This window comes from Sminthopsis crassicaudata, chromosome 3 (genome assembly GCF_048593235.1).
Source record: "Sminthopsis crassicaudata isolate SCR6 chromosome 3, ASM4859323v1, whole genome shotgun sequence".
Lineage (NCBI taxonomy): Eukaryota > Metazoa > Chordata > Mammalia > Dasyuromorphia > Dasyuridae > Sminthopsis > Sminthopsis crassicaudata.
Window position 1 is genome coordinate 69,321,234 of NC_133619.1, and position 14,171 is coordinate 69,335,404.

At 32.7% G+C, this 14,171-nt stretch overlaps 1 protein-coding gene across 1 annotated transcript in view; it reads right to left on the reverse strand.

The window, feature by feature from the left end:
• The window catches only part of SPAG16 (sperm associated antigen 16), a 1,297,727-nt gene that overhangs the window by 1,235,045 nt on the left and 48,511 nt on the right, over positions 1 to 14,171 (reverse strand). The window contains exon 6 of the mRNA XM_074298771.1: positions 6,054 to 6,161. Within this exon, the coding sequence (XP_074154872.1) occupies positions 6,054 to 6,161 (108 nt within the window). The remainder of the gene's footprint in view (positions 1 to 6,053; positions 6,162 to 14,171) is intronic.

A 14,171-nucleotide genomic window follows, 5' to 3' on the forward strand; every position in this document is an offset into this window, starting at 1 on the left:
CAAGATTTCTTTTTACCTTTTTAGACATCTCTTGAGTTCTGTATTTGAAGATCAAACATTTTGTGTAGGTCTTGTTTTTTCATCAAAAAAAAAAAAAATGGAATTCATTTATTTCGTTAAATGTCCATCTTCTTCCCTGAAAAACGATGTTCATTTTTGCTGGATAAGTTATTCTTGGCTGCACACCAAGTTCCTTAGCCTTTTGGAATATTATGTTCCAGGCCCTTCGTTCTTTTAATGTGGACACTGCTAGATCCTGGGTTATTGTTATTGTGGCAGCTCCATATCTGAATTGCTTTTTTCTAGCAGCTTCCAGTATTTTATCCCTTTGTCTGATGGTTCTTGAAGTTGGCCACTATATTTCTTGGTGTTTTGATTTTAGGGTCCCTTTCAATAGGTGATTGATGAATTTTTTCAATGTCTATTTTACCCTCTGTTTCCAAAAAGTCTGGGAAGTTCTCTTTGATAATTTCCTGGAAAATAGTGTCCAGGCTCTTTTTTTCCTCACATTTTTCAGGGAGTCCAATTATTCTGAAATTGTCTCTCCTGTATCTGTTTTCCAGGTCTGTTGTCTTTCCAATAAGGTACTTGACATTCTATTCAATTGTTTCGTTTTTCTGGTTTTGCTTGACTATTTCTTGGTTTCTCCTTGAGTCATTCATTTCTACTTGTTCAATTCTAATTTTCAATGATGTATTTTCTTCACTCACTTTTTTAAATATCTTTTTATAATTGTCCAATTGAGTTTTTAAGTGAGGTTTTTTCTTCTATGGAATTTTTTTCCATTTCATGCATTTTATTTTTTAGAGAGCTGTTTTCTTTTTCCAGCTCACTAATTTTATTTCTCAATGATTTGTTTTCTTCATCCACTCTGTCTTTAAATGGGTGGAATGACTTCTCCAGGCTCTCTTTCCAAGCTTCCCTTTCCTTTTCCCATTTCTCTTCTAGCTCTCTTGTGAGAGCCTTTTTGATTTCCTCTATGAGAGTCTTATGTATTGAAGAGCAGATCATATCCCCTTTAGGGGATTCCTCTGGAGACAATCTGCTTTTGGTCTCCTCAGTGTTTGAAGTCTGCTCTCTCTCCATACAGAAGCTGTCAATGGTTAGATTCCTTTTAAATGTTTGGTTCATTTTGTCAGAGCTTGAATTGAAGGAAAATTGACAAGAGAAAGAATTGGTCTGTTTCTGGGGGGGCGGATGGGGCTGGATGGTGTTTTACTGAGCTTCCTCTACAGATTGAGGGAGACAGCAGCGAGGCACTAACAAGACAGTGATGGTTGTGCTGCATCTGAGCTCTGAGCCTCTGAGAACACGCTGAGTCACCCTGGGTGGGGGTGGGGGTTGCCGGGTCCCGAAAGATGCTAGCTTTCTGGGTTTTATTCTTCACCTCCGGTGTTTACACCCTCTCCACTGCTCCTAGCTTGCTTCCAAGACGGAACATCCACACTGGGTAAAAAGTCTTTTCACAGAAATGGCAGAGTTCTCACTCCTCCTCCCCTCCCCCATCAGAGCAGTGTAAGCTGCCTGTCTCACTCTTGCTGCCTGCCTTCAGTCTGTGCCCAGTCTGTTTGACCCTCCCTGGTGCAAACACAGACCTTCTTTGGCGAATTTCAAGGATGTCTTCTGTTGGTGATTATTTGTGGGTTTCTTTTCCGGTCAAGCATTAACTCTGAGGCTTGTCATGAAGTAAGTCCTGAGAGAAAACGTAGAGCTCAAGCACCTGTCTGCCTCCACGCTTCCATCTTGGCCGGAAGTCAGCCTGTATAGCACTTTTATAACAAATTAACCATGTAATGGGACAAAATCCCTCACGAACTAATGCAGAAAAAAACTATATCATTTGCTAATCATAAAGGTCATTTAAAGAAGGAAAAAAAATATTTGGAGATTAACTTAATTATTAAAACAGGTAGGTAAGAGTAAAAACCATTGAAAATTTAAAGAAAATAACAACAATGAGATTGAATGCTACTATCTAAAGGATGTAGCTAAATCTGTGTTTAGGGGAGATTTTACATATCTAAACACTTTCCTCTGCAAAATAGAACAATAATTCAATCAACTAGGCAATCAACTAAGGAAACCTGAAAAGCAACAAATCACTAACTTTCAACTAAATTCCAAAATAGAAATTCTGAAATCAAGAAGAGATTAATAAAATTTAAAGTAAAAAATAATTAAGTTAGTAAATATAGCTAGTTAAGACATGAAATAGTTAGCTACCTATTCATTTTAAACTGAAGAAAAAATCAAATTGTTTATCTCAAAATGAAAAAGTATTGACAAGAATAAAAGAGGCTATAAAGTACCAAAAACTATATTGCTCAGTTATATGCCAACCAAAATCATTTATATACAGTGGATAAATACAAAATATAAAATTAACAAAAATAGACTATCATCTAATATCAAAGAAAGAAATTGAACAAACTATAAATGAGTTACCAAGGAAAAAACCAGATGATTTTATACATAAATTTTATTTTTAAAAATTCAATCCCAATATTTAATAAACTATTGCAAAAAAAAAAAAAAAAAACAAAAACAAAAACAGGAAAAGAAGGAACCCTTCCAAACTTTTTATTTTGATGCCTAAACCCAAGACAAAGGCAGAAAAAAAATCCATAGTATCAACATCCCTAATTAATACTGGTACAAAATAAAGTATAGAATTTTAGCCTATAGATTATAACAAACTTAAAATATTATTTACTATGATCATTTATTATACATTTTGATCCTGGATTTATACCCAGCAATGCAGGGTTGGTTCAGTAAAAGAAAACTATAAGCAGAACAGACTGTGTTAATAACAGAAATAAAAAAAAAATCACATAATGATAGTGATACTGAGAAAACTTTTAACAGAATCCAATTATTATTTCTGTTAAAAACTCTAGAAATCAGAGGAAATAAATGTTTCTTCCTTAATGTAGTAATTATTATCTCTCTAAAACAATGGATTTAATTGAAGAACCAATTGAGGAAGGTCAGGGGACTTTCTAGTTCAGGAACAAAACAAAGATATTCATTATCATCACCATTATTGAAAATAGTGATAGAAATGATAGATTCAGCAATAAAGCAATAAACAAAACTGAAGGAATAAACTTAGGCAAAGAGGAAACAAACTTCATTTTTTACAAATGACATGACCACGTATCTAGAGAAAACTAAAGAATCAACCAAAAATTAATTGAAATAATAAATTCAGCAAAGTTTCAGGATATAAAAATCAATTCACACAAATCATCAATATTTATTGTATGTTACTAACTAAATCAATCAGAAAGAGGTAGAAATACAAGTCACTAAAGTATGTACAAAATTCTTGGGTTTCTCTCTACCAAGACATACACAGGAATTAGATTAATGCAACTACAAAATACTTAATAAAAACTAAGATAGACTGAAATAATTTAAGAACAACTTTTAAAGACATTAGACCTTGGATCACTGCAAAGGTCAACTAGGATTCTGGAAAACTGAAGATGATGCATTGTCCTAACCTAGTGACAGAGAAGTAATGGACTCAAGATATAGAATAACTCATTATTTTCAGGTACAGATGATGAGAGAAAATGACTTTGTTTGGCTAGATATATTTGTTAAAAGAGCTTCTTTTCTCATTGGGAGTGAGGAAAAAGCATACAATGATAGCAAGGAAAACAGGGAGGAAGAAAAAGAAGGAAGAGGGAGAAGGAGAAAGGAAAGGAAGGAAGGAAGAAGAAGGAATAGCTGTTGGAGGAAGGGAAGAAGAGAGGAAGGAAGTCAAGGAGGGATAGAGGGAGAGAGGAAGGGAAAGATGGAGGGAGGAAGGGAAAAAGGGGGAGGGAGAGAGGAAGAAAGGAAGGGAGAGAAAGACAAAGGGAAGGAGAGAAGGAGGGAAAGAAAGAGGGAGAAACGGAGGAAGAAAGGAAGAAAAGGAGAGGGAGGGAGGAACGAAGGAAGGAAAGAAAGAAAAATGTTAGGGAGGGGTCAATGAAGAATCTTTTTTTAATGCAAAGAAAAATTCAAAAAGAACTACAAATGAGCAGGTTACTTTTGAAAGCTAAACCTCCATTTTATCTGGTGGTTCAGACATTTTGAACAAAATTAAATAAATAATACATATATGTAAGTATAAGAAGCTAGTTGGTTTTACCAGAGAAGTTGAACACAGAAACAAGGAAGAGGTGAGGAGACAGGTCCCAAGAAAAGCCCCTCTCAACCCTTGTTGTGAACGGCAAGTATGACCCATATTGGGATAATCTTGGTGAAGATCCTAGTGCAAAGGATGCAACATGTAGGTGAACTCTTGAAAATTGTGTAAGCATATCTAAACTTTCCTGCCCCAAAAAAGTCTAAGAAATGAATACCATTCCTGCTCAATATTCTCTGAGGAATATGAATTATGTACAGAGCCTAAATTCTTAGGGGCTGGAAACAACTGCACTAAGCCTGAGACATGCACAATGCCTGTAAAATATTAAGTACTTAATAAATGCTTGTGACTTAATGATATCCACATGCTATAAAGTTAGTCTATAGATTAGTGGCCTGAAAATATCCACTTATCCCCAAAAGTATGAAAGCTGAACATGCAAAGATAACACACCATGCCACATGCATCTTCATGAACTTTTCTATTTGTTCTCCTGTATGCAACTCTAATGTCAATCAACTAATCAACAAGCATTTATAAAGTACCTACCGTGTACAAGATAGCTGTATGATCCTGATCAAATCACTTCACCCTGTTTGCCTCAGTTCCTCATCTGTAAAATGAACTGGGGAAGGAAGCAACAGACTGCTCTAGTGTCTCTGCCAAGAGAATCCCAAATGGATTCACAAGGAATTGGACATAAATGAAGTGACTGAACAACAAATTCTAAACTTAATGGTGAATAAATTTACTAGCAGGTACAGAATTGAATATGCAAGACACAAACTCATTTTAGAGTTATCTGAATGGGAACAAAGTAAATCATCACAATGTGAATCCAGCCTTAGAGGAAAGGTGTTGACAAAACAGGTCATACCTTGAAAACAGAAATCTATCTGTGGAAAATGTACAAAAGAAAAACAGAGTAATATAACCATAATTCTGCTATGGCTTGCTCTAGTGATCCTAAAATCTTAGAGGATCCTGTTATAAGAATAGAAATGATAGCAGCACAGAAATTATTCTCAGGCAACCAAGAATAAGCCTAGTCAATTCCAAAAGAATCACTCATGCCTAGCTCTAAAAAGGACCACTATTCCAATTATTAGAAGTCAAGGATAGGGGGGGAAATCTAAATTTATAAAATCCTATAAAGTTTCATATAAAGCAAAATCTACTTAAAATACTACTACCACTATCCCCACGAAGGGACATCTGGAAGAAACAGTATAAATAATTTCCTGATATAAAGTATTCTTTTAAATCCTTTAGTGGATGGAGCACTGGACTTTGAATCAAAAAGTCCTGAGTTAAAATCTGACCTCACATATTTACTAGCAGCTGTGTGACCCTGGGCAAATCACTCATCTGTAAAATGGTAACAAGTATAGCACCTTCTCCACAGGTTGGTAAGGCAATCAAATGAAATAATGTGTATAAATTTTTTAAGCCTCAAAGTATTATATAAACATTAGCCATTCTTATTCAAAAAATGTAAATGGCTCTCAGCCAATTGATAAAAATAAATTTCTAATAAATTGAAATGAATTTCTCACTAAAAGGAAGAAAAAAACTTTATAAGTCAAAGTGGAGGAAAAAAAACTTTCAACCAATAGACAATATTATCTCTATGTCTTAAAGTTTAAAAAATAGATATTGACTATTTTTGGAATAAAGGTTTATTTTTTTTCTATAGTATTCACACAATTAAGAAGTGCTTGCCTATAACATCATTTTTCTTCTCCTGAGATTTATAAAATAGTTACAGTATTTTGACAACTAAACTAATCAATTTCTGTCTTGAACCTTAAGCTATAATCAAATTATTAAGATTTACACTATTTATATTCACTTAAAAATAATTGAATTTTTAAAACAAGGAAATATGTCATAAACATTAGAGACTTACCCTTTGAGATCACTAATAAGACTGTTCTTTTCCTGGACTATCCGTTTGTGGTGCATTCGATGGAAATCACGTTCTTTCTGAGCCTTCAATAAATCTTCTCTAGCTTTACTGTAGACAAAAATATGACCAAAAACTACCATTCAATTACTTATGGTACCTTCCGAAAGAGAGAACACTAACAAAATAACAAGTAATTTAATAACTGTCAGTAGTTTCAAATCTAAAACTGCATGCTATTCAAAATTCTATGCAAAATTATTTCCTATATAAGTCTCAGTAATGGTACATAATCATCATCACAATTAATAGTTTTGAAAGAGGCAGAAATAAGTGCTCCTAAAACCATGAAACCTAAAATAACTATCACATTATATTTAATATATTCAGTGAGTAAATGACAGGAATCTAGCATGCAAATATTACTACGAAGTCTCTTCTATAACATAAAAAGATATTAATCATATGTGTACAGCACTTTAAGTATTACAACACACTCAATATATTATCTCACTTGACTGAGACTAAAAGACTCAATGAGAATTTTATTATCAATGGATTTAATGAATAGAATCCTAATCAAGAAATATATATATTTTTAAATCTTAACTTTGAATCATTTAAGAACAATTGATTAACGAATTTGTGTTTATCTCACATAAAGTATAAAATGTTTACATCATTAAAAATGTTAATGGAATTCAATTGGTTGGTTGGTTGGTTGGTTGGTGTTCTCCTTTCTTGAAGACCACCAAAATGACATCACTATGTGAGAGTCAACTTAAAGTGCGTGTCTGACTGTGGTTAATCAGACCAATACGAGTTCAGAATGTTCTGCCACAGGTTGGACACAAAAAGCCTTTATGAACATTGGGGTAATTTCTCTAATTTTGTTCATTTCACATTTCTTCTGAGCTAATTCTATTCTGCTTTGCTGATAGAGCCCAGCACCTTCTCTGATAAGGACATTCCATGCTGGGTGGTCCTATACCCATGTTTGCCATATCATATGATCAATTCTAAAGTTCTTAAAAGAGACCTTGAGCAAGTCCTAGTATTGCTTTTTCTGACCATCTTGTGATGATTGCCCCATTTAAGTTATCCATAAAATAATCAATGTGTACTTGGCTCCTATGCTTTTTATCATGTTTTCATGTCAAATCCCTTCAGTGAGGACAAACATGGAATTAAAGTCAGCTGCTGCATTGATGAATTATTCTTCAACTTGAAAAGGCTATAAAGTCAAAACCAAAATGGAGGGAGTATTAGTGCATGATTTTTTATTTGCAGATGATTGTGCACTCAATTCAGCCTCCAAAACTGAGATAAAACATCAAAAAAATCTTAATGGAGTTCAATTATTATGACTAATAATCATATTGTTATTGTTAAAATCACATTGTTATTGCTAACAACAATCAATGAATCAACAAACACAAAGTAAAAATTCTTATTCTCAAGTAGTTTACATTCTATACAGGGATACATGTAAACATAGCAGTCTGTACAAAAACAGACAAGTATATAAGGTAATTTCAAAGAGGACACAAGCATCAGAGCAAATAAAGGTCATATACAAGAGGAATTGCTTCAACTAAGGTTTTAGAAAAATCCATTGGAAATAAATTGATTTAGCCATTTATTTCAGAGTTCAAATTATTAATCATGGATAAAAATTGTTTTCAAGCTAATATCTTTTAAGTATGAAAGTGAAAAGTAATGTGCTGTAGTGGATATTAAAAGTTCATCTCAGAGTTGGGAAAATCTGGGTTTAAGACCTGCTCCTGACACTCCAGCTGTGTGACCATAGGAAGGTCACTCACTATCTCAGCAGCATCCACTGAGACATTGCAAGAGGTAGAAATCAAAAAGAAGTATATTACAAATGTGCAGACAGAAGCTAGGAGAAATGGAATAGTTGGCTGATTGAGAGCAGCAAAGAGGCCAGTTTGATTCTGTGTAGGATGGGAAGAGAAAATAAAGTTGTAATGTGCTGTTGTCTCCAGAAACTGCCAATGGCTCTCTGGGAGGAGATCTGCTGCCAACTCTGACCTGGTGTAGACTCTTTTTCCTCCAGGGAGCCGCCTCAGGTCTGGCCCAGACAAGACTCTCTCAATCTCTCCAGTGCCGCCCCCTTTTATCCTCCCAGAGAATGGGTGTGGGATAACACAAGGGCTTCTGGGGAAAATTACTTCAACCAATGAACTTGCTCCTCCTAAACATGTAAGCTTCTCCCCAGGAGTTCACAGGAGTAAAACTCCCCTAAAGGCCAAAACTAGAGAATTGTTAAGTACTGACTTAGCACTTAGTAAGAACCTAACACAAAGTATTTCTATAAATAAGTATTTACAAATGATCAATTTAATGCTTTTAAGCTGCATTTAAAACTTATTTGTGATTCATCTGGAAAGATAAGAAAGCAACTTTTTAAAGTTACTATATTTTTCTACTATTGATGTTTTCAGAAAGTTTAATTGGTACTGTTTATATTTTCACAATTGTTAACTTTCGAGTAAAATAGTTTAAATCTATTTATGGTGATGCCTCTCCCATTATGAACTCTCAGACATGTTTTTAACAAGAAATACATACAAATAAATCTAAAGAATATAGTTCTTTATATAAGTGATAACTTTAATTAAATCCATAATTAAGATTCTGGAATATTCAAAGGAACTATTTTGGCATTAGATGGAAAACCAATATGGCATTTCTGCTCATATAAAGAGTAAAATTACACAACATAGAAGCCAAATGTTTAGATTTTTTGGTATGGGGCTGCTCAATTAATCACTTTCAAATGCATCTGTCTACCCTCCTTTTTAGCAACATCATTAATATTTGCAGGCCTCAATGTAGCCATATATTATACTATAATAATGCAAAAAGTCACACTTAACTTTTATGCTATAATAGACATAATAGACAATGTAATTTTTCATATGTAGATTCAGAATTTAAGGCAAGTAGATAGCTAGCTTCTGGGCCTGGAGGCAGGAAAACCCAAGTTTAAATTTGGCCTCAGATCCTTACTAGCAGTGTGACCCTGTACAAGTCATTTATCCCCTCCCTTTAAGCCCGGTTTTCTCTACTGTGAGCCAAAGAAGGAAATGGCAAACCATACCTTTGCCAAGATAACCCAAATCAGATCATAAAGAATCAGACATGACTAACATGACTAAACAACAACCACATAGCCCATATTCCTTTTAATTAAAAGTAAAGAAGGTCACAAATGTATACATATTTGTATGATATTGCTAAATTCTTATACACTAATATGATATATATATATGTATATATATATATATATATTTATACAAGGCACTATGAAATTCTTTAGTCCATTTAGTGATTTGTTGAACTGATTACAAGTGTCTAAAAAGTATTTATCAACATCTGACAAAGAATATAAAAGTATTCCTGGAATTGATGTCATTTGGACAATTACTACTGTCAATCTATTATAAATTGATTTAGCCATTTATTTTAGACTTCAAATTATTAATTAATAAAAAGTGTTTTTAAGCTTAACTTTATTTAAGTGAGAAGTACTGTGGTGTAATGGATTTAAAGACTAAGTTCAAAGTGTGCTTGTCTGTCATATCTTCTAGCTGTATAAGCACAGGAAGGTCATTCAACACATAAGTGTCTCCCAAGTAACTCCCTATGATCATAGATTACAGAAAAGTTATCAATGGAGGGAGATTCCACATTAGTACAGTAATGAAATCATATGTTTGAAACAAAAACACCATGAAAGCATTTCAGTCATAGTTCAGCAATACTGCACTATTTTGTTCCACATGTGAAATTAATCTAATTACCTCTAAAAATAAATCAAAGGACTTAAAGTACTCTTTATTATTTATCAAGTAATAACCTACAGGGGTTCTCAAACTACGGCCTGCGGGCCAGATGAGGCTGCTGAGGACGTTTATGTGGCCAGCTGGGTTATGGCAAATGGGCTGAATGGCGGAGACAGAGTGTAAGCTTTTGTTTTACTATAGTCTGGCCCTCCAACAGTTTGAGGGACAGTGAACTGGCCCCCTATTTAAAAAGTCTGAGCACCACTGGACCCTTCCAGAAAGTTTTATGTTGGCAAAAATTTTTGATTACAATTGATAATGCTATTTTTTAATGCTTCAGATGGAGTTAGCAGATTATCACCATTAAACAAAAGAATAATACAGTGCAATCATGTCTGGAGAAAATATCTTCTTAATTTAGCAAGCAATTACCTAAAGACTAAAATATGATTTGATGGCTCTCATTATTATATTAGTTTCCACAGCTATGCATGTTTCTAAAAGACATTAAACTAAACAGACTTTTAGAGAAGATAGTAGGCACTGTCTGACCTTTTACAAGAAGTGAATTTCATAAGTGAAATATAGACTCCTTTAAAAAGCACTTCCTTTTACTTCTTCAAAATTTGTTATTTAATTTTGGTTTTCTTCCTATTGTTTTATTCTGGTGGAGACTAAAATAAAGTGTTTTATCATTTTCCAGGATATTACTTTTTCCTCTCTAGTTAATACTTGTTTCTTTGATTTCTTTCCAGATATTTCTAATTATCTTCATTATTTTTCAATAAACTTTTTTCAATGTCTGCTGAATGAGGAACTGGCCCAATCATTTTGGAAAACAATTTGGAACTATATGAATAAAGTAGCTAAAATGTAAGGTCTAATATAGAACAGCCATCCAGTATGTACCAACAGAGTTACGGAAAACACTTTTTTATGATAGCCAAGAACTAGAAATGAAGTAGATGTCTACTGATGAAGAGAATGGCTAAATAAATTGCGATATTTGGGATATTAATGCTCCATAAGATAGGATGAATCAAATATAATAATGATATTATAATATTGTATAATAATATTATTATGATGATTTAAGTTTGTCCCTAAAGAAGAGATATGAAATTTATCACCTTCCCTCTATTTCAAGGACTAAGGAACTGAATACAGGCCAGTATACATACTGTCAAATTTGAATGATGTTCAAAATTTTTTAAAATTGATTTTGTTCTTTTTATTCTCTGTTCTTCTCTCAATTCCCACAGTCATTTTCTAATTGATCAAAAGTATGTACCTTTCTACATTTAACTCTTTCAATGACATTTTAAAGTTTTTACTCAGAGCTTTCCATCAAAAAATGTTGCAAGTTCACTACCTCATTAGCAATCCTTTATTCTTCTTCTTTAGGATAAAGAAGTAGGCTCTTATCCAGCAAATTGCTTCTTAATTTGATTCAGTTTACACTCATCCCTGGTCTCCACTTTTCACCAACTTTTCTCAGCCTCTCTAATCCAGTTTCTGACATAATCACTTAAATGAAAATGTTCTCTCCAAGATTATCAATAATCTCTTAAATGCTAAATCCATTGATGGTTCCTATATCTCATCTTTCTTGACTTCTGTGAAGTTCTTCACACTCTTGACATCTGGGATACTCTTCCATTATTGAGTTTTCATGAACTTGCTCTCTTCTAATTCTCTTCCACAAAATGTCCTCCTATCCTTCTCAGGCTCCTTTGATTATTATCGATATCTCATCATGGGCATAAACATTTGTGCTGTGTTGGGCTTTTTCTCTACTTAGTGAACTCTCTCTTGATGGCCTCACCAGTAAGCATAAGTCAGAGACTTCACAATATACATGTTCATGTTTCATTTCTCTCTCAAAGTCCATTCCCACATGACTTATTACTGGAAACCTTAACCACTAATGTCACTGGCATCTCAAATTCAACATACCCAAAATGGAAGTAATTATTATCATTAAATCTACTTCTCTTCCTAACTTCATTTTAAATAAGAGCATTTCCAAGTTTGTAGCCTCCCATGTCCACTACCTCACTCTACTTACACAGCTACCATCTTACTAATTATTACCTGAATTGCTACAATATTTTGCTAATTGTTCTCCTTGATTTCAGTATCTCTCTTATTGAGTTTATTCTCCATATTTTGATATTTTGAAAGCATAGTTTTTTTTCCCTCTATTCAGGAAACTACAATGCTTTTATTTGGTTTTTAAACTTTAAAGTCCTTACCTAATATGACTAGAATATTTTTTCAATTTTTTTCTCATTAATGCTCCTCCATCCAATCTTTAAGTCAAACTGTCCTTTTTGCTATTTCTAATACAACATTCAATTTTCTATGTTTATGCCTGTGCATAAACTATATCTTATGCTTGCAAAACATTCTCCCTTAACCTCTGCTTCTTGAAATATCCAACTCTTTTCAAGGCTAAAATCAGATCCACCTCTTAAACAATTTCCTTACTGATTCTTCTGTTTGTGACAACTCTCCAAGTCAAAATTATTTTGTATTTTCTTATCTGTGTATACAGATAAAAAGGTCTCTTTTTCCTAAAAGCACTTCACCATTCACCTGCTTTTTTTCCACAAAAGTTCAGTCAACTGCTAAAATTCCTTCTGATATATAAAACTTCAAAAGGCAAATAAAAGATATATAAATTTTTCTTTTTAATTTTTAACACATTTCTCTAAAGAGATGAGAGCTCCATTGGTGTGGGGACATTGCATATGTTTCTAAACTTTGTGGTATATTGATTGCTGATTTTTTTTTTCTTTTTCTCTTCTTTGAAATGTTTCATAGATGGAGATCTGCCATAGAGTGAAGAATACTAGGAGGAACATAGTGATGTAAAAGCAAAATATATCCATAAAATTAGTTTTAAATATATATATATATATATATATATATATATATATATATATATATATTTAAATGTTTTCAGAGTTATGGTTAGTTTGGTTAATCAATTTGTTATTCTTTTCTAGAATAAAGAAGAAAACATGTCATAAATCATTTTATTACACATCTAAAAGCTTACTATCATTATATTTAAAAATATTATAATTCAATTAACTGAGGTAAAGGTAAAGCATCAGTCTTATATAAGCAAATATTACTAAACTTTATGTATTTAAAGGAAATCTTCATTAAAGCAGAATTAAGTTTGTTTTGCTCTAGAACATTGCCTTCAATTATGGCTATTGTAACATCTAATAAAATACTGTATTTCCACATTCCTCTTTCAATTCCCCATCCTTTCTGATCAATTCCCCATCCTTTCTGGATTTCCAAGTAAAAAGGCCATTATACTGAAGAAAAATTTGAGGTTTTGAGATGTAGACAAAAATTCATTATAATACAATATGATTTCAGTAATTTTTCTAGATTCACAGGTGATAACCTGAGTGAACTTAATGATCTTATGAGACATGACTGAAATATAATATTGCATCATTCAGAATGTTTATTTATTGAGGTTATAACACATTAATGTATAAGTAATATACAAGTATTGCTTTAATTAAAAGATAAATCCTTTTACTTGCTCTAATAAGTGAGGTTAGATCTATTAGCAGTAAAGATTTATAGCTTCATAGGAAGATGATAAAACTGTTATTTATATTAAATAACTTCCTCTCCTAAATTTGAGGGAATAATTTTGCCAAAAGGAAAAGTAGCAGAAGAAATAGTGAACTCTTTTTCCTTTATTTCTTTTCAGAGTCTCATCTCCAGCTATGATGAAAACTATCTTTGCATATTTTGAAAATAAAAAGCTATTATTAAAAAACTTTAAATGTAAATAAAAGGAACAAATTATATAATGAAACTTAGCAAAGTCATTATAATAACTAAAGGAAAATTCCAGAGAAGTAATAAGAAAATATATCTTTTTTCCCTGGAGAAGTGAAAAATCTGCATATAGAATATTGTCAGTATGTTGGCAGGTTTCACTAAACTTTTTTTTTTCTTTTTTTGTTTCAATTGAAGGTTTGCAGAATATAGTAGGGGAAAAAGTAAATTTAGAAATAAATATGACATAATAACAAAAGGCATTAATGTTTTAATAGTAAACGGATACTACCATGCATTAAAAGAATAGGGTTATGATAGAGAAGGGCAGAGATGACTTCATCAAATTTTATGTTTGTTCTATGCCAACAGTTAATAGAAAATTCAGCCTTCTAACACTATCCTACTTTTTTTTTTGGAGTTTTCTACTATACTGATTCTTATTTCTTTACCTTCCTGAAGCCCATCTCCTTAACCCTTAACTTCCATAAATCTC